Source organism: Vanessa atalanta, chromosome 11 (assembly GCF_905147765.1).
Source record: "Vanessa atalanta chromosome 11, ilVanAtal1.2, whole genome shotgun sequence".
Classification (NCBI taxonomy): Eukaryota; Metazoa; Arthropoda; class Insecta; order Lepidoptera; family Nymphalidae; genus Vanessa; species Vanessa atalanta.
The window spans coordinates 5,869,951-5,895,253 of NC_061881.1; the positions used below are offsets into that span (position 1 = coordinate 5,869,951).

The 25,303-nt window shown below is 33.1% G+C and overlaps 1 protein-coding gene across 10 annotated transcripts in view; it reads left to right on the forward strand.

Moving 5' to 3' along the window:
• The window catches only part of LOC125067469 (protein lap4-like), a 64,213-nt gene that overhangs the window by 21,665 nt on the left and 17,245 nt on the right, over window positions 1-25,303 (forward strand). For 7 of the 10 annotated variants that reach the window (XM_047676108.1, XM_047676109.1, XM_047676111.1 and 4 more), the window contains 13 exons: window positions 2,452-2,625; window positions 3,820-3,939; window positions 4,626-4,775; window positions 7,587-7,653; window positions 20,247-20,452; window positions 20,630-20,763; window positions 21,320-21,404; window positions 21,707-21,914; window positions 22,491-22,681; window positions 22,917-23,028; window positions 23,240-23,550; window positions 23,782-23,880; window positions 24,176-24,424. In XM_047676108.1, the coding sequence (XP_047532064.1) occupies window positions 2,452-2,625; window positions 3,820-3,939; window positions 4,626-4,775; window positions 7,587-7,653; window positions 20,247-20,452; window positions 20,630-20,763; window positions 21,320-21,404; window positions 21,707-21,914; window positions 22,491-22,681; window positions 22,917-23,028; window positions 23,240-23,550; window positions 23,782-23,880; window positions 24,176-24,424 (2,106 nt within the window). Of the gene's footprint in view, window positions 1-740; window positions 1,074-2,451; window positions 2,626-3,819; window positions 3,940-4,625; window positions 4,776-7,586; window positions 7,654-20,246; window positions 20,453-20,629; window positions 20,764-21,319; window positions 21,405-21,706; window positions 21,915-22,490; window positions 22,682-22,916; window positions 23,029-23,239; window positions 23,551-23,781; window positions 23,881-24,175; window positions 24,425-25,303 lie in introns of those variants that run through there. The other 3 variants (XM_047676114.1, XM_047676112.1, XM_047676110.1) reach the window with 3 other exon arrangements.

The following is a 25,303-nucleotide window of genomic DNA, read 5'->3' on the forward strand; positions in this document are numbered from 1 at the left end:
AACGTGAAATTGTACAATCCAAAGAACGCACAATCTGTGTTTATATTGTAAGCTTTTATTATTATTTATTTATATTATGATAGTAATAAAATTACCATTTAATTATTGGTTTATGTTTTATTTTAATTGCATGTTTTAATTTTTATCGTGTAATATAAAGTCTTGGGGGTAATTATAAATTTAAATGTATTTCTTACTTTGGTTTTGGTTATTTTTATATTTACTAGGTAGGTACGCCTTTATACTATCTTATAAATTTCGAATTTTAACATTTTAAAATTATATCGAATAATAATTGGGCCTTGTTGGACTTTAGTAAAATTGAATACTAAACGATGCAAAGAAACTTATATCGCTTTTAACTTTTATTCATTATCATAATAATGTCATCCGTTATCTTGATCATAACATATTTTACACTATCTTTGCATTAAGCTGAGATAAAAGCAGTAATACTATATTTTGTCATATTTTATTTAACACGATTACATAAGTTCTTGTAAAATTAATAAAACTTTATTCAAAGTAATTATGGTTATTTGAGTATACCCAAATAAAATAGTTATCATCGATAGTCATATAATTATTTGTCAATGTTTTAATATAACTTTCCGCTTAACTATACCAAATAGCCATAATTATTTTATCAGATCATCGAGTTGTACTATATACGTATGAAGTAAAATATAATACTTAACGGTGTAAATGAAACTCAATACGACAAAAATGTTTATATTTTAAAACTCAGGCAACTGATGTCACGGACAGAAGTCCGTCTATGTGCGGCCCACGCATTGTCGCTTCTGAAACAGAAAATTGCTTATAAACAATACTTCCTGGACTATTATATAAACGGACTAGAGCCGTTATTTGCATGGGACAATGAAGTATTTGTATTCAAGGTCGCATCGTTACATGAGGACAGTGAGGAGACGACACCGTCCGATTCATTCTTCAGCGCACAAACCATGCTAGGGCTGAGGCGGCCGTTAGACGTAGTGCGCAAGCTAGTTACCACACAGCGGAGGACGTCCCTGCAGAGACTCTCCTCCTCTATTACTAACCTCGCTGAGGTACATCGCCCGTGCGAATGGAGTGCAAACAATTATATGTATCGTTTGCAAACAGTTTCATATAATATTTATTATAAAATAATATGCTACTTAATATATTACTTGTATAAATATTTTTGATTTGAAATGTATTTGATGCAATTTTTTTTAAAATTAATATGTAAAATATTAGTAAGTTACATGAAAAAATAATTATATAATTAATTATTGGTATTGAATGTAATGTTTCTAATAACGATACAGTGCTTGCACTCCAGTTACGCTCTATTTGCTGCCTCGACTTCTTGGTCCTTTGTTTTATCAAGGTTTAGTTGTTATGTCGCTGCGAGTAGTATATACTGTATCAAGATAAAATTATGTTATTTAGATAACATTAGTTACGCATCTCATTATTTAAGAGCTATTTATATAGATTTTCATCTCACATACACATTTTCTTTAAAATCTAATTTACAATTTTAATTCTAATCTACAATAACATGAACTCAACACTATCATTATCCATTTTAAACCACAACAATGCATGTTGTATATAATATTATAGTATTCATTTGTAACATAAACCTTTAATAACACTATAAAAGGATACGCAATGCACATCTTCTCATATTTAGTTTCAATCATTACTTCATGGATTTCTTCGAAAAATTTGTTATTTAAATTTTCTAGAACACGTAGCACTATTTGCACTGCACTTACGATGGATTGCTCTGGATTCCGAAAGGCGCGTCGTTTTGCCGCTGAGGTGAAGTAGCGTGTGATATCATATGTGATTCACGTCGCGTTGTCTTATTAACGTGATACGCTTATTGGGTCAAATACCAATTAAAATTTTTAGTAATTGTCACATTAGATTAAAGTTCACGTTAGCAAATTTATATGTAAATTAAAATACGTTTTGACTTAAACATACTACTCTCAAGAGTTTACATCTATAGAAACTGCGTGTGCTAACGTTAATCACTGCACATTATATACAATTGAATTCGCAAAATTACCGAAACATATTCAATATTAAATCATTATCTTGGTATTGTGTAATTTTGTTTTTTTTTTCTAGAATGCCAGCAAATTATAATTGGACTGAATATGCTTGTTTTAAACTTTTGTCAATTATGCACTTAGTAAGATTGAGGTGAAATTGCATTAGGCAGTTTATGCGGCTTTACTCATTAACGATGTTGCTATGTATTTATGATTCTTATTTAATAAGTGACTTATTGAAATGGATTGATATTTTCGTTTTAAATAAACTTAAATTAGCATGCGCATGTAGTTCTTGATTCATCATGATTTTTTTATCGAGCAAAATTTTGTTTTTTAGCGTTTTTATTTTTATTTTGAGCAACGAAAGATTAAAACATTTTATGTTTTTCAGACACCATTTGTACGCCAGAACACACCGCATCCTAAAGATTTGAAGGCGAAGGCTGTTAAATTGTTTACGAGAACGCCCGAGCAGCAACCGCAGGAAAAGGCGAACGAGTTACCTACAACCAATGGTATTGTCATGTCTCCGCCTGAAATCATACAACCTATAGAAGTGATAGAAGTAAGTATGCATTATAAATATATTAATTAAGTTACCACGTTACCTTTTTGTTCGATATAATTAAAAAATATGCATTTTTTTATACATATCTGAAATTTCGACGTTAATAATTAATTGTTACTTAATGGAGAGCTCACTAATAATAATATAATAATGTGTTATTATATTAATAATAATATTAATTCAATAATGTATTATTTATTTTAAATAAATTGGTGAAATTGATGTTATTTTTTCTCGTATTCAAATATAAGTTTTAATATTATAATTTTAAATTATTTAATTTTTTATTTTAATCAACGGTTATATCGAATTATATATACGTTGCATAATTTAAACGAGAGGATCCATGATAGTGTTCTCTACCGCAAGAAATGAAAAATCACGACTCATTATTTTTAAACTCTTAAACGAGTTGAATTATAAACAGAATATACAATGTTATTTTGTGTTTTTAATTAATCGGTCCATGGTGGTTAAGCAAAACACCGAGGAAACCTACTTGTTTTGGATGAAATTCTGGCACGTAGAATGCACCAACATATTCAGGAGTATGGTAAAATAAGTTCCGAACCTATTTCATTAAGTGTACAGAAGGTCCAGAAGTAGAATATTTACTAGACCGTACTTAACCTTTGTATAATGCTGTCAATGTTTTGTTTTCTTAAACTCTATATATTTGTAATGCACCTTAAATTGGTTAAGTTTTTCCAAAAATGTAATGGAAATAGTTTCATGTATTTTAAATAATAGGTTTCCGTAACAATAAAAAACTAATAGATTGGGAAATAAAAACAAACATTCCCATAATTTTTATTGCACAATATTATCTTAGAGAGTTTCATACAATGACTTAATTTTAATTTCGATTTACTTTCAAGACATTTTTTTTTAAACAATGCAATCTACATCTAGTTATGAATAATAAAGTATTATATAAAGGTAATTGATTTATCTTGTTTCGTATAGAGAAAGTTTCTTGACAATTGTTTGCAACTCTAAAATAAGTATTTCCTGTCTTTAATGGACGTCCTGTAGAGCTTTTCGATCAGACAAAATTATTTAGTATCAATCAATGTACTTATAAAAAAAATCGTTTTTTTGCATAGAAGTTTGGCTTGGAGCCTATTCCATCACGCTGTGCTAATCCTTTCGGGTACAGACATAACTAATAATTATTTTTAATACGATCAGCCTGTACAACCGCAACCGTTGCTCGAAGTTACAAAAGATGAAGAAAGCGACAGTCAAGCAATGCAGGATAGAGAATCATCAGAGGCTGAAAACGAGGACGACGATTCCGAGGAACTAGAGGTATGTCTGAGTTTAGATAATTACAATTTACTAATGCTTATACAAATTATTACGACAAATATAGTCAGTATAACTTTACAAATACGTAATTTTATTATATTTCTGATACTTTGTTCGAATTATGAATGTATTGTAATTTGAGAGAGTTTTTCAAATAGATGAATTTTCTGGATTTCTGTTTGTGCGAACTATAACGCTAATTAACTTTTTAATAATTAAATATTTTCTAAGCTTAAAAATAAGTATTATTTTATTGAAAATTTAACGGTAATATTTCACTTATATTCTTAATTTTATAAGAATTTTACACTGTCTTGGGAATATGTGTTGTCCACATGTCAATGCTAAATGTAACCGGTCTGGCTTTTATATTGGTACCTTTGAACAAGTTTTTGTAATTTACCCTAGCACTGGTTATAAATTAAAGTCTTTATACACCGTATCGAATTTATTTATATATTACAACACACAATTCAAAATATGCTAAATAAAAAAATACTAACTGGCAAATGAATTGGATAGAATTAACAAATTGACTATTACCAATCTGTTCGTCGACTTATCTTCGTCTCTCAAAACGTAAAATAGTGCAACGATTAGCTCGGTCGAAAGCATGTAACGAAATCGCATTCGGACGAAGCTCGACACGAACAGAGGGTAATAGGGGTCGGTTGTGGTGTGGGTAGCGGGGCGCGGGGCGGCGCGTGGCGTGGGCGGCGGTGCGCGAGCGCGGCGCGCGCGGCGGCCGCCTGCACCGCCGCGACACGCCGCACCACCTCAAGAACAAGCGCGTCAACCAGATCGACGCGAGTCGCGCGCGCGATCTGATAGCGCAGGTGCTTCGAACTCTACTCATGGCTAACATTAGCGTTGTGCTCGGTTTTATTAGCTTTCTTGAGAGATTTTCATATTTGCAGTACATTTCAATAGATTTTGACTTTGGCTAGTATCCCGTTTAGCTTATTGTTCGCTGCAGAATTCTCACCTCATGGCGTTCGACTTTCGACCGTTCGAGACGTCTTTACGCACAATACCGAGCCGTCATGATGGCTGACATTTTCGAAATTTCATTTCAGTACTCCTCTAATTTTTATCTCATTATTGTATTTTCTTCAAAAACTACAATAAACTGACTTTCTCATTCCTTGATTAATGAACTCCAAGTAGCTATAATAGATGCAATCTTTCATTCAAATCTTTTTACAAATTCTATTGAGGTGAACTTTAAATAATAACTGTATTACATTGCTTTATTTGTTTTTATTTAAGATTTATAATAAGCGATAAAATTTCGCACTATATTCTCATATCCATTGATACACCAGCTAACTTGTTTTTCGTTTAATAAAGTCATCATTATATGTATGTGTATAAAACAAACTTATATGTATAAAATACATCGCCTGATAAAAATCGTGTCTGTAATGTGCTGTCTTGTTGATATTCGTTGCGTCTTTTAACGAGTACGAACGGTCTGTTGTCCGTTTGTACTCGTCTAAAAGTATTATTATACGTAGTATAATAAAAAGTAATTTACAAGTAATTATGTCGTGTCTAGTAAAACGAATTTGCTTTCTATGTTATCTGTTTAAACTACTAATGAAGAACAAGGTTCGGTTTTTAAAGAGTAGGTGTTTTATTCCTAAAGTATTATTATTTATAATATTATTTAGGCAAAAAATCATGTAATTATTAAATTTTTAAAGTATACATCATTTAAACATATTATCTAAATATTATTATATGTTTGTATGGGACTCAATTGCATGTTACAAAATGTATGATGTTATTCAATTAATGTTTTCTGCATGTATTATGCGTCTTGCTGGCCTTATTCTATCTGAATTACCTTTTGCATGTCGTCAATTCTCACCATGTTGTATAATTCAAAAATCGTATAATAATATCGAAAATTAGTCCGGTATTTGTGACGACAAAATCTCTTTAATTTTATTCTACGTCAACAAGTCAATAATTGTTGGTTTTATATCGGAAACCTTCAAGCAATTATCAAAAAAAAAATGAACAAATTTTCATCTTATTCGCATCAACGATGCACGAAAGCTTGGAATAATAACAAGGACAAGCGACAATAAGATATTTATATATTTACTACTTTTATTGATATGGTATATCGTGTTTGCTCTCTTGACTATTTTTTTTTAAAACAGTGCACCTTCTATAATAATAATTATTATTGTAGACGTAACCACAAAAGTGCTTCGTAAGCATGTTCGAATTATCTCAATCTTGTTTTAGTTGTACGGAGCATTATTTACCTTTAACAACATTCTAATACTTTTGTTTTAAAAAAAAACAACACCTAATATACTTGCGTAGGAATTAAAACATTACAATATAAAACCAAAAAAGTTTCTAATAACATATATATGGTATAAATAAACCCATTACTTTCGCTCACTGCATGCCGTTATATCAAAACGTGACTATAAAGCGCATGATTGTTCGTGTGATCTCTGAGAACTTTTGTAACTTGCTTTTGTTTTATTCATATTATGTATTATTTTTCTCATATTCTAAATAATTATGAACAATTAACATATGTGCTTATGATTTTCGTTTGCATTCTTCTTTTTTAATGAGGAACTATATTTATAAAAAATAAGGGGCTTTAAGAACTTTAATATACATAAATATTTGAATCAGTCCATTGAAAATTTCTTTTTAATATAATTATTAGCTTGGCGGTGTAGTGTGATGATATCTGTCGCTTTAATTCTAGCTAATTTATGGCGTATGCGAGGCTCGTGAAGTAGTCCGTATATGCGTTTTTTGAACTGAATGCTCTCTCAGTTTGCTCGTGTTTCTACTGCCGCGCGAAAGAGTACAAGCGGACGTACGGTCACGTTACAATTTCTTATTCGTGATGAAAAAGAGGAAACAATAGTTTCGTGAGACCTTTGTTGGACGTGCATCTTAATGTGATATATCTACAATCATAACTTAGTCGAGGCGCTCCGCTTAAAGCATTCGAATCTGTAGTTTCAAGGATTTACCACTTTCTCCATAAAATAAACTTATTAATTCACTATCGACAAAAACTGGGTTAAGACCCCAAGTGACTTAATAAACTGTCAGCGAATCGCTCCGTTTCTGTAAGCACGACTCAAGCGTGGGTAATTGTAGGAAGACTGCGGCTGTTACGGGCTGATGCGCGCGGGCCCTCGACCACATCGTTCACAGTAGACCCTCCGAGAGGTTCGCAGAAATGACTGTCTCGTACCGCAACACTTTTAATAATGTTTCATTAATTCGAAATAAAACGATAAGTGAAGTGAAATTTCCCTAGTTTGATCGACAATGATACAAGATTTGCGTAGTGGTAAATACCACGTCGTTATTTAGCAACAATATGAGGTGCTTGAAAGCTGCGGGTGGATGGCTTACCCGGGTGAGATGGGTTTTAAGATAGAGAGAGACATTTAGACTAAGATTTTGAATTAGATTTGACTGCATTTTATTTGGCTCACCTTGCTTGTGTCTTGTTAATACTTTGATTTTGCAATTTCTAACTCTTATTATTGCTTATAAGTCCATTGTTAAGCTTTGTTTAGTTAAGTTTGTTGTTATTTGTCATTTCATGCTGTGTAATTAGGTAAAGATCTTAATATATTATTTTCTTACAGGCGATCAAAAAACGAGAACAACACGAACTCAAAAATGACGACGATATTTTAGAAGACGTTCCTGACGGTAAGTTTAAAGTAACAATTCTTCGACTTTTCAATGTAAACAGTGCGTATTTGTATAAGACGGATACATTTTACGGTTGGGGGAGTTCAGTATAGCGGAAAATAAATTCTTTGTCTATGTAAGTTAAAATGGTACATCGTATTACACAAGTTTAGAAGGATATTTAAACAATCCGAGTATAATGGGATTGCAAGCTATGGGGACATAGTGCACGATGTTTCTTAGATAGCAGTTGCGACATTGTTTCACGCGATCGTGACCACACTCGCCCGTAATGATCACGAGCATCGCTTGAAACCCGTCACTCACTAGTAAGTTCATTGCTCGAAATCACGTCGAATTTATTTTAAAAGGTACTGTGAATTGATAACCTTCAGATGTTCTTCTATCAATATATATTATATTTATGAAGCAAAAACCATTTTAAGGCAAGTAATATTCTAAAAAAAGAGAAAACGTATTAGAAAGAAATCTGAAATATTACTATTATTAGAATAAAAAAATTGCAATAAATAATTAAAGAAAACGACTTCTTATTTGCTTTATTACTCATAATGGGATAACATAACCCGAATTTTTGTAGCAAAATAAGTCCACAATGACTTTCGTTGTACGCAATGTTTGCAGTCGTATAATCAGTATCGCTACGTTATCAGCTTATCTAGCACACTCGACATGCCATTTTGCAACGTATGGCCAGTGTTTCGATCACCTGTGCTGCGTTTAAGCCGAAATCCTGACTAAGAAATATTAAAAAAGAATAAAAATTGTCAAACGCTAATAGCGTGACGCGCCGTGTAAACTATGCAAAAGAAAATTACTATATGTGTTCAATTCGAATTGTGATGTGAAGGCGAGCGATCTTGTTATAATATTTATTGTAACGTAGTTTAATCGGATATCGATTTTACAAAAATAAGTAAATATTTCGAGTTTATTTGGTGAAAGATAGGAAAAAGTGTTAACAAGTTTAAAAGTGAATTATATGTTGTTTTTGGTACCAAAAGTTTTACTGAATCATAATATTATAATTTTGAACAATGAATCGTATAATATCTTCTGCATAATTAGTTTTCTGTTAGTGTTTTTGCTAAGAATTTATAAGCACATGTTTTATGTTTGTTCGAAAACATCGTACTAACTCTGGCTCTATTCGATTTGAAGGTCAAGTCTAGCTATTGTAACATTAATATCTTTGTAAATACATCATGTGACTGGCTCGTACAATTTATCGTACTGTTATTGTACTCTTACATGAAAGTCGTGATTTACTTCACTTTTCAATTGTCGGTTTATTCGCTATAATTGATCAAGCGATACTTTCGCCGTGTTCCAGCCACATAATTTCTACATGAATATATTTAATGCTATACTTTCAAAGTAACCTTCATAATACAGACATAATCTTTGCCATTTTTTTTTATTTAATAAAAGAGCCAAATATTGCAAACTAACTCCAGTATTAATCCTTATGATTTACCGCTATTGTATGAGATAATTTATATCAGTAGATAACTTTTAATGCAGTTTTTTTTAATATATGAGTTTTTATTATTAAAATGTAAAGTGAAATTTCCTTTATTACTAAGGTTTTGAGAAACTCCAGCTTTTCCTCAAATTGTGATAAACTGTTATAAAATTTCTGATAGTTCAATATTTTTTTCATATCAAAGCACGCTCGAAGATATGTTTACTTATTATATAATTACTAACAGTAATGAACACATACAAATAAGTCGATGAATTCACTATTATTTGTTAAACTTGCATAGCACATGTTATTGAACTGACGTTATCTTATCGTCTCTAATAATAACGATTCGCCCGAGTCTTATTCTACTAGTGACCAGAAATATTTTACTCCGATCGCATTACTCGAGTGTGTGTTCGTTTCAACTATTCATATTGTCCGAATATTTTTTAAAGGCCAATTTTCGAGAAAGTTCTTACACTTGTGAAACGTCGAAAATTAGTTTAAAGAGCTAATTTAATTCTGCCGTCAGTTGAATTATTCTCATTTATTTAGCTGTCCCACCCGCCAGGCGTTTAGATAGTACTTTTGTTTAAGACTCTGTTGATGTTTCGAAAAAACTTTTAACCTCAATTAACTCTCACAACGTCGAGCTTGTTCTCAGGCTTGTGGTCATTTAACATGTAACAACAGTTATTAGTTATCTTACACGAGAATAATTGTTTTTATATCGTTAATTCTCTATCGAATGAATTCATCAATAATATTAATCCATAGTATAAAATTAATTAGATTCATTAACGATTGAGTTTCTAATTCATACTCAGAAAGCCTAATATGGATTTGAAACAGTGATATTAGTAATTTAATTGGATGAATCGTAATCAGTGAAAACAGACACTATGAAAGACAAAAGACTTGAATTAAAGTTAAGTGTACGTGGTGATGGTTCGCTGAGCCGGAACGGTCTCCGGAGTAGCACAAGAAGTAACCGCAGTAATTTGAGTAATAGTAGCTCTGCCTTACCCGTGAGTGAAATATTTGCGACTGATCGTTTCGCAGAACCACAAAACAGAGCTTTTGAAATACTCGATAAATATAGAAGACAACCCGTTCAATATGGATATCCGGCGCAAAGTTTACAAGCTCTAAATCATTACGACAACCGACAAAATAACCGCTACGGAATAAATTCACAGCCGAGCTCATATGTGGAATACCCAGATCCATTAAGACAAAATGTACCCCAATATCCGGTGCCTCGTTATCAGCCAGTCTATATTGACACGGCGAGTCAGATATACGGTACGCTGCCCCGAACTGCGCAGTATAACCGCCGACAGAATGTTCAGAATCCTATTCATTACACGCTGCCGGAAAGAGCTTCATCAAGACGAGTACGCATAAGTGAAAATGAGCCTACGGTTCATGACTATGGTATGTTCTGCGGATGTACAAGTTCTTCTTCCAAACTCTATACAATGTGGTCTTTATTTATTGTTGTTGTTATCTTTATATAGCATTAATTTTATGTACATAAAACTGTTTTGCAATACGACAATGATATATTAACGTTTATGAATTCATTCATTTAATTTTAACGAGAATCGTTTTACGTCTCAGGTAAAATAATAAATTATATGTCTTTCTCCATCGTTTGTCGTGAAAGTAACTTGAGGTGATAAACATTGGCAGTAATTATTTATTTTATCTATTGAATAAATTAATTCTATCTGACATTTAAGGTTCAATTATGGTAAACACCGGTAGGGATGTTGCAAGTGCTTAGGTTATCTGGCATTTAAAGAGAAATTTGCCTTAGAAAGCTGCTTTGAATAGAAACTATCGACATCGACCTGCAATATATAAGTTATATTCTATAAATTTCTACTTTCAGTTATATGGACTATCATATCCAACGATAGATAGATTTTGAAAGAGATTAAATTTGATTTGTCACAATGGGATTAGTGTTGTTAACATTGATTGACAGGCTGGTGATGTTTATAATAAAAATGTCTATGAAATGTTCTACCTTTAATTTTTAAGATAATTTGATTCGAACTGTAGGTTAAGATTTTAATAACTCCAAAATATAAAAAAAAAAATCCTAATACCAGATACTTGGCTGAGCAAACACATAATCTAAGGCGATTAACTAAATATATGCGATGGACCATTTATAATAATATTATTATAATTTGTCACGTAATAAAATAATTTCACGTAATATGACAGTTATATATATAAATGCGTGTGTGCGTATGTAGGGCGAGATATGATCGAACCCTCCCGAGGGACGGATAACAATAGCACCAGCTTTCCCCGAGTTTATTGGTGCGGTCTAATGAACCACACAGGCGTCAGGTGCGAACCTTGTTTGTTCGCAGTCCTGTATACGCTTCTCGATTACATACTCACGTAGATAAATTTCTCTCCACGGTGGATAAAGAAGCTTTATTAAGGTTTTGCGCCACAATGGCCGTTACAAAGTCAGTAGTTCGCGGTATCATGTGCTCGATAATGGAATTCACCTTCAAAGCAAGTAAGGCCTGTTCTGTGCACGTCTTCCTGAGGTCAAGTTCGGCATTTATTTATTTTGCTGGTAATTTCCTTCCTGTCTTCATTGACATATTTATTTAAACGTATATTTTTTTTTTGGTAATTGATAATATCATATTATTATTTTTGTTATCCCCGATGAGTTATAAATTCTTCGGAATTAAATTGGTACCGACGATTTTTTTTATTTTTTTATTCAAGCTATTCCTCTGAACCAGATGTTCTGTTACATTATAGTGTCACTAATTTGAACGTTTTTTATAAGCATTCAGTTACTGCATATACTTTTACGTACAGGTTTTGAAGGAAGTGACATTATTTAGGTATGTATATAGGTACTTGAACAGATAACATTGAAATATTATGTATTACCTCGTTATTGATTACTTGTATATAAAATTTAAGTGATTAATGTGTTTATCATTTGATTGCGAATATATTGTTAACTAGGAATTTTTTACTTTGCTGCGTCATTCAGGCTAATACAAATATTTACTACCACTATTCACTATATCTATTTTTACAGAAATCGATCTTCTTTTACAATTAATTATACGTAATTTCTCATTAGCTCTCTTTTTATGTAACGGATGTTATAAAATTCAACCTCTTCCATTCTAAAATATTATGTCGTTACTAACATTTATCAGATAGAAAGCACAAAAGCTGTATCCGCGGACGGCTTCCAAGTCGCCTGGATGATAATAAATATAACGGATGAGCTTAGAAGGCGAATACTCTACGTAAAGTTCGTGCGCCGATGGTCGATAGAAAATCAGACGAACACGATCGGTTTCAGTGAACTCGACTCTACTTGAAATAACATTATATTCCGATTTAATTTCAAGTCAGGTTCAAATTTGCCTTTGGGTACATCGCACGAAAGGTCACACACGTAATAGCCTGTGAGACTTAACGTTACTATATTATCAGTACATATGTTGTACAATGTTTGAGATTCAAACTAATTCTCTTTGTATTTTTTGCCAGTCATGAACGATTAGGTACAAAAATGTTTATATATAATCACATTAGCCCTGTCAATCATGTAATATGGACGCGAACACATGATGAATGAATGTCGTAGAGTGTAATTTAGAAGACGTTTCTGTAATGATGATGTGTATAAAAACGTTTTTCGCTGTAATGCAATTACTTTCAATGAAATGTTAAGCGCAACACAGCAGATCACTTCGTAATCTCTAATTCTTGTTTTCCTATTTTCTAAATCTCTTTTGATATATTTAATGCGTCGAGTTGCCTTATCTGAAATATTTATCATTTGCACATCGGTATGTTATCTATAGGAAGTAATCTGAATAGACACATTCACCTTGCCTTTTGTGTCTGAATAGTGCACCTTTCTCTTCTAATTTATTCCGTCTGTCTAAATCAATCTCGTGGTAATAATCCTCAAGCCCTAGCTCGAGTTTCTCTTATTCTGCTTTATGTTGGACGGTAACGAAACCGCATTATACGATAGATATAATAAACTGAGGGCTGCACTTGGTTGCGGTTAACATCCGCGCCGCGGCTGTAGATCTTGAAAGCGAACCTGTGAAATTAACTATTGAAGCGCGTCCTCTGTATGATATCCGATTAACAAAACCGATAAATAAACGGTTGTATTCGTTTGACTGCAAAGAAATATTGTTAATTTAAAATATCAGACAAGTTGAAGATTTATTAGTAATATTATAAATATACTTTTGGAATGTTTACTATATATTTTTTGCAAAATAACATTCAAAATTATTAAAATCTGTTGGAATGGTAATGTCGTGACAAACAAACGGTCCGCTGTGACGGTAAAATCGATTATTTTAAATAATAAATTTATATATAATGTGCAATGTAAACAATATATTATGATATTTTAACTCAACCGTTAACATTGTTATTCTACACGATGTGATAAATAATTTCAATAAAACGGTTAGTTTACTGTTTCCACGTCTCCACCTACGGAAGGTATCCTCGTTTGCACAAAAATCTCCACTAGCTTGCATCATTGTGACCGTTATTTAAACCGTAAAATAAATACTACCGTAAATTCTTCCTCTTGAAAGCGACCTAATGTTATACAAGGAAGCGGATTTCAGAATTCATTATGCACGACGCGTGCTGTATCTAATTGACATGATTGCATATTTTAATTAAAACCCATATTTTGGAATCGGTAGATATGCAATCTATTTTAATAAATAAGATTCAAATATTCTCCCTTAATTAGCATAATCTGTGTCCGTTCTACAGACACGAAAGATTTATTGTCGATGAATAAACAATTTAAAAATAAATAATAGATAAATCTTTTCTTTTTAGTTCTTAACAAGATAGCTTTGAATTAAAATGCTTTTCATAATAAAACGATTTACTAGATTAAGTATCAGCTAGCTCTCGTATGGAAAGCTCAGAGCTCCTGTCTGGTTTTAATAATCAGCTTTTATACTGAAAGCAATATCCTGGTAGTCATCGTAGTTTCTAATTTTCTCTGGCTCGTAGCAAATTGTTAGCACCGCTTGTTAGTTGTCGACTTAAGATAATTCTAGATATTAACTTAACAAGACATCATAAAATGAGCATTGAAAATATTAAAACGGCAGGATTAAAAAAATATTGTTTTTCATCATGAAAATAAGCCGATTTTACAAGTTTTTATTTATTCACTTTTTAGTATTTAAGAGTAATCTGCAGCTAAATACTAGTTCCGGCCAATCGAATCGAAAAATATGTTGTTTTTACTTATTAAATTTGCGATAACTTTCGATTTTTATGTGTCTTTGTCGTATTGTCGTTTTAATTAGATCTTTTTGTGGAAGTTATTATGAATATTAAATTAAGTTTGTAGTACTCAAGTTTCCGTTTCCGCTTTGATTATTTCTAATGTACGACATAAAACCTGTGTTATAAATCTTGCATCTGTAATCAATTTTACGCAGTAAGAGGCTTATCTGTGACTTCCTTTTTACGAAATAAAAGTAAAACAACAAAAAAAAAATGATTCTGTTAAAAGTTTAAACATTTAACCGGTTTAGTAGTTGAATAACCTTTGTCGTATACTACGAAGTCTCAAAACCATTTGTATATGTATTTCTTCGATTAAAAGACACTTATGAATTAATTTTAAACATTTAGATTGATTGATATTGGTTGTAGCGGAAATCTCAAATCAACCGTTCTTAGTTCTTTTATAAATTCAATTTGGTATCCGCCATAGTAAAATCCGGTAAAAAATAGTTGTTTATCAATACAATTTCATATCGTAATATTTATCAGATTGTATTGTTGTTATTGAAATTCTATTTAAAATGTAATTACAAAGTTTGATGGAAAAATCGAAAGTGTTCTTTAGTGTTGAAGAGATCAATCCGCTGCAGATAGATAAATTATCTGAGGGTAAAAAATAAGGAGTCGGTATGCGCCAGGTTGTTACTTTCTATTTTTAATCTAACGGAGAGGTCGCGGGCGCCGGCGCTACAGCCTCTACATCTCGCTGTTGCAGCGCGCGCATTCCGTCAACGCATGCGCCCCGGGCTGCGCGTACGCATGCGTCCTTTTATACTTTATTTAGGTCATATAAGTGTGTGTGTTTGAAAAATACAAGGCGATATATACAGTTTTTTTATTTTATTTATAAAAAAAGCGATATAACTTTTATGTTACGGACGGACTTTTGTTATTTTAATAATGAATTTTGACAAGGACCGATACGGAATGCACGAGGGTGCTGCACCTTATTGATATGCAATATTAGCCTTTGTTTATTGCGAACTTAAATTAATCTAGTTTTTTACTAGTAAACGATACTCACGAAGTAAGTCCTTCATAGAGTGGAAATATGGGGGTAATAAGGAGGAAGAAACGTAAGTTATTTTTTAATATCTTAAAAGAAATATTTTTAATGTATTCATATGGAATATCTAGCTCGCATTTAAACAAAGTTAATACAATAAAAATTAAAACATTTTTAAGTAGTTAATCGTGAATTTTAATATTACCGTATAGTGTTATGTTTGTTTTCATAACAAAGAAAGCACAAACATAATGTAAATCCTTAATGAATATTATTTGTAGCTAATATAATAATAAAGAAAATTATTAACTTGTCTATGTTCTAGTTTTAGCATTTTCCATCAGTACCTATAACTATAGTGTTGGTTTGCGTAATATTACATTTAAGTCGAATAAAGACACAAGCTACATATTTTATAAAAAATATTTAATAGTGGTTACACAGGATAATTTTAAATGGTCTACCGCTTTTGTTCAATAGGCCGTACGTAATACGTTTAATGGGCGTCGAGAATAATGTTATTTTAGTGTGAAGGTGAAACTGTATGGGTTTGTTTGCGATGCGGTCATCTTTAGGTAGGACCAAAAGCTACTTGAACATTGCGTAAATGTTTGTTGATATTTAATTTAACTTTTGTTTATATTGTATTATACTTTAAAGGCTATACATGTAGAACTGTTTCATTGTGGTACTTCTATGTTTGTCAATTAGGAAAAGTTAAATTTGCTTATATTATTCTTTCTAGTTTATGTATACAAACGTTGAGTAATATTGTCTTTTTTAATGAATTATGTCGTTATCTAAGCTACCTTAATCTAAACTTTGCATTAACTTCCGTAATAAACTGTCGGTTTTCTTTTTTAAATTGTAAGCGGTATTTTCATTTGTTTTGAAATGTTATCCTATACTAAAAAATATGGCTTACAATTGGTTTGTTCCTATTATATCTCATTCTGTTAAAACGACTTTGATGCGTATTTTCACGCCATACCGATACTTGATTTCGTGGTAAATAATAAATAAACAGACCTTGAGTGTTGTAGACTTCAAATGTTTACACTTTTGATTTTTAATTATTTAAGAACTTCAATTGACAGTTATATGAATATCACGAAATGTTAAAACAAATTAAGCAAGATACCTTGAAATATATCGAAAAATATTAATTATTATTTTATATTCAACATACAGACTATATTTAATAAAAATATGCATAGGTTTATATATATTTTTATCAATTTATGAAATGAACCGTAATTTTACATTAATTTCATCTTTTAATAAAGTAAATTGGCTTTAATAAATAAACATATACGTTATGACTGTTATCAGAGCGGAAATTAATGTATTAAAAACAAAATGAACACAACTTTAAAAATAGGTGCGGTCTTAAGATAAGTTAGGATAATAATCAAATAATAATAACAAAAAATAAATTCTTTAAATTCTTTTATAGCATACGTATTTCGGACGATGACTCACGAGTCACCGTTTAGATGGTCTTTGACTAAATAAAAAAAACGCAAAGGTGTTTCAAACATACATAATATGTTTACACATATGTCTTTACTGTGTACAAGGTATATGATTCGTGTATCGGAAGACACCTGCTTGATATTCTTTGCATTCGCAAAGTAACGTGAGTTACATTATATATATGTTCTGGCGTGTTGTTACGAAAATGTAATAAAAGATAAGTTCGTTCTCAATGTTCAAATGTATTATAGATGCAATAATTGTATTTAGAAAACCTTTTTTTGATATTGACACAAAAAGACGTGGTAGTGTAGTAAATATTGCGATTTTGCTCGGTGGAATCTATTTTTTAGCCGGTGATAGCTTAACGTTTCATTATTCTTATAAAATGACGATTCAAACCGATAAATAAGTATAATTTAATAAAGATTGATTTTGATTTTTGGTTATATTATGTATTCATATCTGTTACGTTTAACTAATACACATAAGGGCAGAGCAGTGCATCGTGGTATTTTTCGTTTATGACGACGGTTGCACATTTATTTTTGGTATTTTATTAAATACACATTACAATAATTAATCGTAATCGACATAATATTAAAATCGTTTATTTCAATGGTTCATTGCAAATGATACTGACATCATCGATTCTATTTTGTAAATTCAACTCTTTACATACTTTTCGGACTTAGTCTTGTCAAAAGAGTTCCAAGAAGAGCAAGATGACATTGTAATGCTTCATATTGTTTTCTATTGTTTATATTGTTTTCTATTTATTTATCCCACCTCGAATGAGCCGCCTGCTACATAGGCTGTCTTACATAAAAAAATAATTCCCCGCTATACATAAAGATCTACTCACAAAACTAGACTAGACTAGACTGCCGAAAGGAACTGTCGAGAATTTAGTAGGTAATTACTCCTTTAAACCAATTAAATGACATAGGTTAATTATTTAACCACACATAAATGTTATCAATACATCATGTAATCATTTAACCTTCATTAATATCAAGGAATACAACCTCCATGCTTTTTATCATCTATATAGTGTTTTATCGAATAATGTATTTTATTTATCAGCCTTATTTATTTAGCAAATTAACCATGAGTTTAAAATCATTGATATGATATATATAAATTAATATGTTATTTGTTTTGATAAGGATTAATATTTTGTGATAATTAAACGAAACTACAGTAATTTGTTGTTACATAAAATGATTACTGTGAGTTATTTAAAAAGATATATGTTGGTGGCTTCTGTGACCATTTGAAGACCTACAAGTCAATTTACAAAGTATTATAGTTTCGTTAGCGTTTGTTAAAAAAACTCCTGGACCGACATATATCTGAGATTATGAATTAAATTCATATAAAGGTTCTCTATCAATTGGATCAGTAGTTTAAACATGAAATCTGCCTGTTTATATTATTATTATTGTCGCTTGCGTTGAATCTCTCAAAGAGATCTATAAACGGTAAATTTATTTGTGCTATGGTACAAATTATATTTTTTATTTAACTTTGAAGTCACTTACTTCAAGCTCATGTCTATCATAGCCATTCGATACCGCTAAAGCGATTTGCGATTTATCATTGTTATATGAATGTTGTATGGAATAGTTCTGACTTTCACCTGTCTATTACATTATTATTTAAGTTAAATTACTGCTATTCCTTGAAAAGAGCGTTTCCCAATGAAATAAGACTACTGGCTGATAAACGATAGTCACGAATCCCTCTATTAACTATCACGACTCGTTTCTGGGATACAATAGAAGCGTTGTTACTCGATTTAGGTTATGGGAGGGGTGAAAGTATTGAGACTGATTGGCCATTGTAGTACGCTCAGGACGCGGATGCGACGATGATTCTGGATCATGATTTCACTACGCCAGCGTCATTTATCTTGTCGTACTGATTGCCGTGCGAACTCTACGAAAGCTTTGCTCATTTATTATTCAATTCAGCAACGTCTGTATCGGATATGAGAATAGGAGAAACTGCAATTGTATTCGAAGCGGACCTATAAAACATTTTCAGTTCCATGGTCTTTGTGGTGTTTTATCTATAGCAGTAAATCGTATTATAGTTTAAAGCTAAAGTATATCGCTTATTCGAAAGGCTAACGTCATTACTGTTATTAAACGTATGTGATCCTGATACTGTGTAGCTTAACCTTGCAAATTATAAATAATCTGGTGCATATTTGCGATGCATTGTTCGTTATATTGTCACGGGAATTACAGTTGCTCCTGTGGCGGATCGTTTGTAACGCCCACGATTAATTATCGAGGGATCTAACCCAGTTTATTAATTATAGCGGTACTAATTGTTTTATATACCCATAATTATATCGAGTTATTATTATAACAATGTGAAAGGTGTACAGATTTTTCTAATAAATAACTCTTTCGTGTATTTAAAGTTACGATATGTTTTTGCTCGTTGCTAATCTATCAAAGTAATAGCAACTCTTACTATTTGATGAATCTATGCAATTGCAGGAAAAAGTTTTCTTTATAATTGTCGATGAACGGCAATTTTCACAACTTTTCCTCATACTTATCGAATCTGTTCATTAATATCTTCGTATAAGCAATAATAATTGACTTTATTTGCATAAGATATGGGTAATCCGTTGTATTAAACAAGGTTATCGATAATTTCTTATGTACAGTTTTAATTAGATCTATTTGACTAAATGCTTATTTAATAGTCAGTTCACGTTTGTATGTTAAGATTTTATTATATTGGATGAATACATATTACGCTTACGACTTAGCTAAATAAACACAATATGAAACTTGTAACTACTGCGTTTTATCTTTTTCATATCTACATGTAGTAGGAGGAAAAGAAAATCGGTTATCTTATTGAAATAAATGGTTATTCGAGCGATCCGCATTAGCTGCGGAATTTGTAGTTTATTGTTTGTTAGCTTTCTCTTCGAATAAACAATTTTCGTTGGTTCTAGAAATAACAATATTAAGTTTTCGTTTCGATCAATAATATGATCGAATACCTCTAGCTCTCCAATTATATAATCGTTTCGCAGTAGAGATTTATAATGTTTTTATCACGTTTTGCTACTTTTTTCTTTTTTTTGATATGCTAAAATAAATTAATTTATCTGTATTATAGACGTGAAGTTAAATATCTTCAACTAAATTGTATTTGATAATAAAATAAATTATATATGTGAAAAAAAAAAATTATATGTGTGAAATAACAGTCTGCATTACATTTTAACAATGAAAGTTTTTCATTTTGAATTCCCAGGTGAATCGGTATCCGAACGTGCTGACAGCGAAGCACGGATAGTTAACGATCAACGATGTATAGAAGTGCGCATTGCTCGCGCTGCGGGCGGCCTCGGTCTCAGCATTGCGGGCGGACGAGGTTCTACGCCGTATATTGGCGATGATGACGGCATCTTCATTTCTCGAGTTACACCTAATGGACCAGCGTACCTAGCGGGGCTTAGGGTAAGAACACTTGAAGCCATATAAGTATTGTTCGAGTGATTTATTTATAATCACTATGAAGCATGCATTTACTTTTTTTTTTAAATTCAAATAGTACTTTTGCTGGTAATTAAATAAGTAACAAGGGAAAAGTAACGGTTTAGAAACAAAACAACATTGCATTTTCTTTATTCTCAGGTGGGAGACAAAGTGCTATCGGTTAACGGTACTTCGGTGATCGAGGTTGATCATTATTATGCGGTGGAAGTACTAAAGGCGAGTGGTTCGACTCTCACCCTCGTTGTGACCAGGGATTCGCCGACGTCAACGAGGTGATATTTTATTATTGAAAATAAGGCAAATGCGTAAATAACATACGATGGTCTTTTTAATTTACATATATTGCCAACATGCTGCCAAGTATGAGATGAAAGTTACGTCATTTGCGCTCAATTATCCTGTACTCATGCCCTTCATAATGGAAAATATCAATACACAAGACAGTGGTTAGGCCTAACGCTTAACCACGTTCTAGTAGAGTAGGTTATTAAAAGTTAGCATTGGGTTACATTATTATATTTGTATGTATGTGTATTGAGGTATTTAATTTGTGAAGATGAATAACTATTGAGTTCTTTGTCGGTTCTTCTTAGTGAAATATAATGCCGAACCACTGATAGCTACTGATAGTGATGCACATCAAATACAATCGTGTAACATCAACATCTACCAGCTTAGAGTATATTTTGATTATATATGCATAATATTAATATATTATATTTTCCACTGTGGGTAATCCAACCGTTTATTCCCGTATCGTTGGAGTTATCGAGATGAATAAAATGTCATCGAGCACGTTAAATAAAAATATATATTATATATTTTTAGAACTCACAGCCGAGCAGCGAGTGGGGCGAGCCATCACTCTGTATCAAGTACTACTGATACTGTATCTACATTAGAAAATGGACAGGTAATATTATCTATATCGTGGTATTACATTACAACACCCAGAGATAGTGGAAATTCTTTTAAGATTATATTTTTCTCGTTTCTGCCTCGCTGTTTGTGGAAGATCAACATTTAAAACGAAACGAGAAATAAGAATGTTTTTGATATTATTTAAATAAAAATATAATCAGCTGCCAAATAGTTATATAGCTTACATTTTCCATAGACATTGCCCTCACAAGAGGTGTTAGCTACTTTGATGTTGTCCATATGCTGTATACCATGAGATACAAGCTGTTATTTCTGTTTCAATTATTTCTTAAGATACCAACCGGCCGAGGCATTCTGAGCAAGCCGCTCATCATCAGCAACCAGTACGCGCAGGAGTTCGAGCCCGAGCACAAGGAGCCGCTGCACAACCAGACCACGCCCACCAACACCGTGAGCTACTCGCCGTCGCCCACGCAGCCGCCGACCTACCAGCGCCTGCAGGCGTCGCCGCCGCCGCCCACGCAGCCCTACGTGCCGCCCGGTCAGCCTATGCCAAATCTCTTTTTCTTAAACGACACTACGACAATACCTTTACGAGAATCTGCTTGGGTCGTTGGTAGAGTTTGGACCTGATTCGGATTGAATGAATTGAAGGATTTTCTAACACTGATATGATGATGTTATGTGGGTGCGTTGCAAAAGTGCTAACATTGTCTGAATTTAAAGTTATAGATGTTATGTGTTTTAATAAAAACATGATTATTTTTTAAAGTCGTTATAATCGAAATGATAAATATTATGTGAAATATTGCATTGCTTATCTTATCGTGTTGTCGCGATGTAGGTGCATTAAGTGAGTAAAAATAAATATGATACTTTTTAATCTTTATCTGGGATTAATGAATGAAATAAATATTTGTTATCATAACAGTATTTTGCAACCTTGGAATAATAAAAGATACAACAATTGGAAAAATATGTCCAAAATTTTGTTAAGCTTAAAATAGTTACATTGATTGTTATGAATTGAATTATTAGGATACTATAAAATTAAATCATCAAACATCAACAAGTTAGGTTTCTAAACAAAAAGTGAATAAATGATTTAATTTTGCAGTTTATCAACAAAAAGTCCTCGTCCATACGACTCTCATACGAGACGGCTCGGGCCTAGGGTTCAGCATAGCCGGCGGGAAGGGTTCCCCCCCGTACAGGGAGGACAGCGATGCCATCTACGTGTCCCGGATTTCGCCGCAGGGGGCCGCCGCCAAGGACGGCAAAATGTTGGTCGGAGACAAAGTCATCTCGGTGAGAATATTTACAGAAATATATTTTCTTTACGTTAATAACTACCACTAAATCTGTAAAAGAACTTTAAAGTACTTGTTTAAAAATATGTTAATCTGCATTTTGACGTACGGTGCTTACATACAAAATAGCAAAATGATTTGTGCTGAGATGCCATTAATCCCCTGTAAATTGTCTTCTATTTTTTTCATATAATACTCAGAATTAAAAGTCAATTGCAAATTAAATATTTCAGATCAACGGTGTTGATATGGAAAATGCTCCTCATGAAACCGCCGTCTCGCTGCTAACTGGCCACGAACGATTTGTGAGACTTGTCCTTCAGCGGACAATCACACCAGAACAAGGTACATAATATCATGTGATTTTTTTTATAGAATGTATTGCTTAAGATTGGTGTAGCGCCTGCTTATTTTAATGCAAAATTAATTAAAATTTTTAATAATCCGAAGTAATACATTTGTTTTAATAATTATTAAATAAAATTGTTTTATAATATTTATAAATTATCAAATCTACTAAAAAAATAGATTAAAATTTGAGGTAATTCTCGTATAGGCGAATTGCTCCCGCGGAAATCCACATCAGACGAAGTGAGAGAGCACAAGACCAGCCTGCCGAATGTGAACGTCACCACGACACAGAAACCCACCTCTAACCATGTTCCGACCATGATCGGAAATCACACCGCACCGCGAGTGACCACTCATGTTATGTCGCAACCGCAAGCGCATACGCAAATTCTATCACAACCGCAACCGCAACCGCAACCGCACTTTCAACAACAACCACAAACACAAACCACCTTTGCACCGACAACAGCACCACCTCAACCGGCTCCGCGGAAACTGAGTCAGACCAACGGAACGGTAAGGTTTTTGAATTAGCTTTTTAGTTGTCCTATTGTGGTAACGTACTCTTGGTTGTTTTTATTATTTTATGAGCTTTTGTCCCCCGTATTATGAATCCCCGTTTATAGTGCTTGGTTTACGTTAAGTTTTTTTTACGATATTAGTTTTGGTACTGTCGAAGCTTATACTAGTACCACGCTTGTAGTAGCGTAGCGCTCGAGGTATTTAATTGACGATTGTTGACTTCAGGCGGGCACGAAACCGGCAACTAACAGTACGAGCACGCCTCTAACTCCCGGCGCCAATAAATTGCACGGCTCTAACGACGACGTATTCGACGACATTCAGGTAAGAAGCGACCTCCCGCCGCCGTACATACTTCGCAGGTGATGGGTACAAAACAGTTTAACACGTTCACATCCATTCGCTTGTACCATAGCTTACCTCATATCTCCCGTATACTCTCATGTCACGCCATCCCCTCACGACCCGGCGGCCGGCCCGGCGGTCGCGCCGGATATCCCGACCGCGGCCTCTCGAAATATAGAGCTCATATTTCGAGAGGCCCGCAGCGGGATACCCGGCGCGAGCGTCGGCCGCCGCCGGGCGCCGCCGATGCGATGTGAACGTGTGGCACGCGCAGCCGGCGCGGGCGATGACGAGCGAGGAGTTCCAAGCGATGATCCCGGCGCACTTCCTGGGCGGGGCGCGCGCCGCGTCGCCCGTGGAGCGCGGCGTGCGCGTCACCGTGCAGCGCGCCGCGCCGCCCGCGCTGCCGCCGCCGCCCGCCGCGCTCGGCCGCGTCACCGAGACCATCACCAAGTCCACCTTCACCGAGACCACGGTCACGCGCGTCACCGACAACCACCTCGTCGAGCCGCTCATCATCGAAGTAAGACGCGACTGCGGTACCGTTTGTATCTAGTGTATGCGACTCTTTGCAGATATGAAACGAGGAGAGCGGGGTTGCGTTTCATTTTGTTCAATTTCAATATTTTAAGAATTAAAAGCTATTGGTTTTCAATATCGTTTATCTAACAAGAGAAGAGAGTCGATAAATATATTGTCTCATTTATGTTAGTATGCTTTGCGCTTAGTTTTTGTAGAATTAGCATTCGAGTTTGTGCTCCGTTTTTCTGCTAGTTTATATACATATCCAGTAAAAAAAAAATATCTATATTATTTTTTTGAGTGAGGTTCAGTACCCTATTCTTTTATTATTTCATTCAAATTTTCTTAATTTAAAATCATATTATCTTAATAAAGTTATGAACTTCATTTCAATTTACATATAAATCCAAAAAAATTGCTTCATTTTTGATTATGCAGTATCTAACCTGATCTTGTACCTACAAGACCTTACCCCTTAATTACCATAAAAAACAAATAATCAACAGTTTTATTAAATTGTGATTTCTCAAACCGTGACTGACTGTGACTATATTAATCTATTTTTATTCACGTAATGATTGAAACCGCTTCATGCAGTAATTTATGAAAATTTATCGAAAGTATATCTAAATCATGGTCGATGAACTCAAACAAATTAATTTGGAAGCGTTTAAGCGTTTCGATGCCAGGAGGAGAAGAGTAAAGATAAATACACAACATTGACCTTGAATTGAATGACATTTGAGTTTAATTAGATTTAGTAACGAATTACATATTTTATTGTTTTTTATTACCTTTAATGTAAACGTATGTGTTATTTTGACAATAAGTAAATTAACAAAAATAAAAACACAAACTGATTCTGATTTAGAATTTTAAT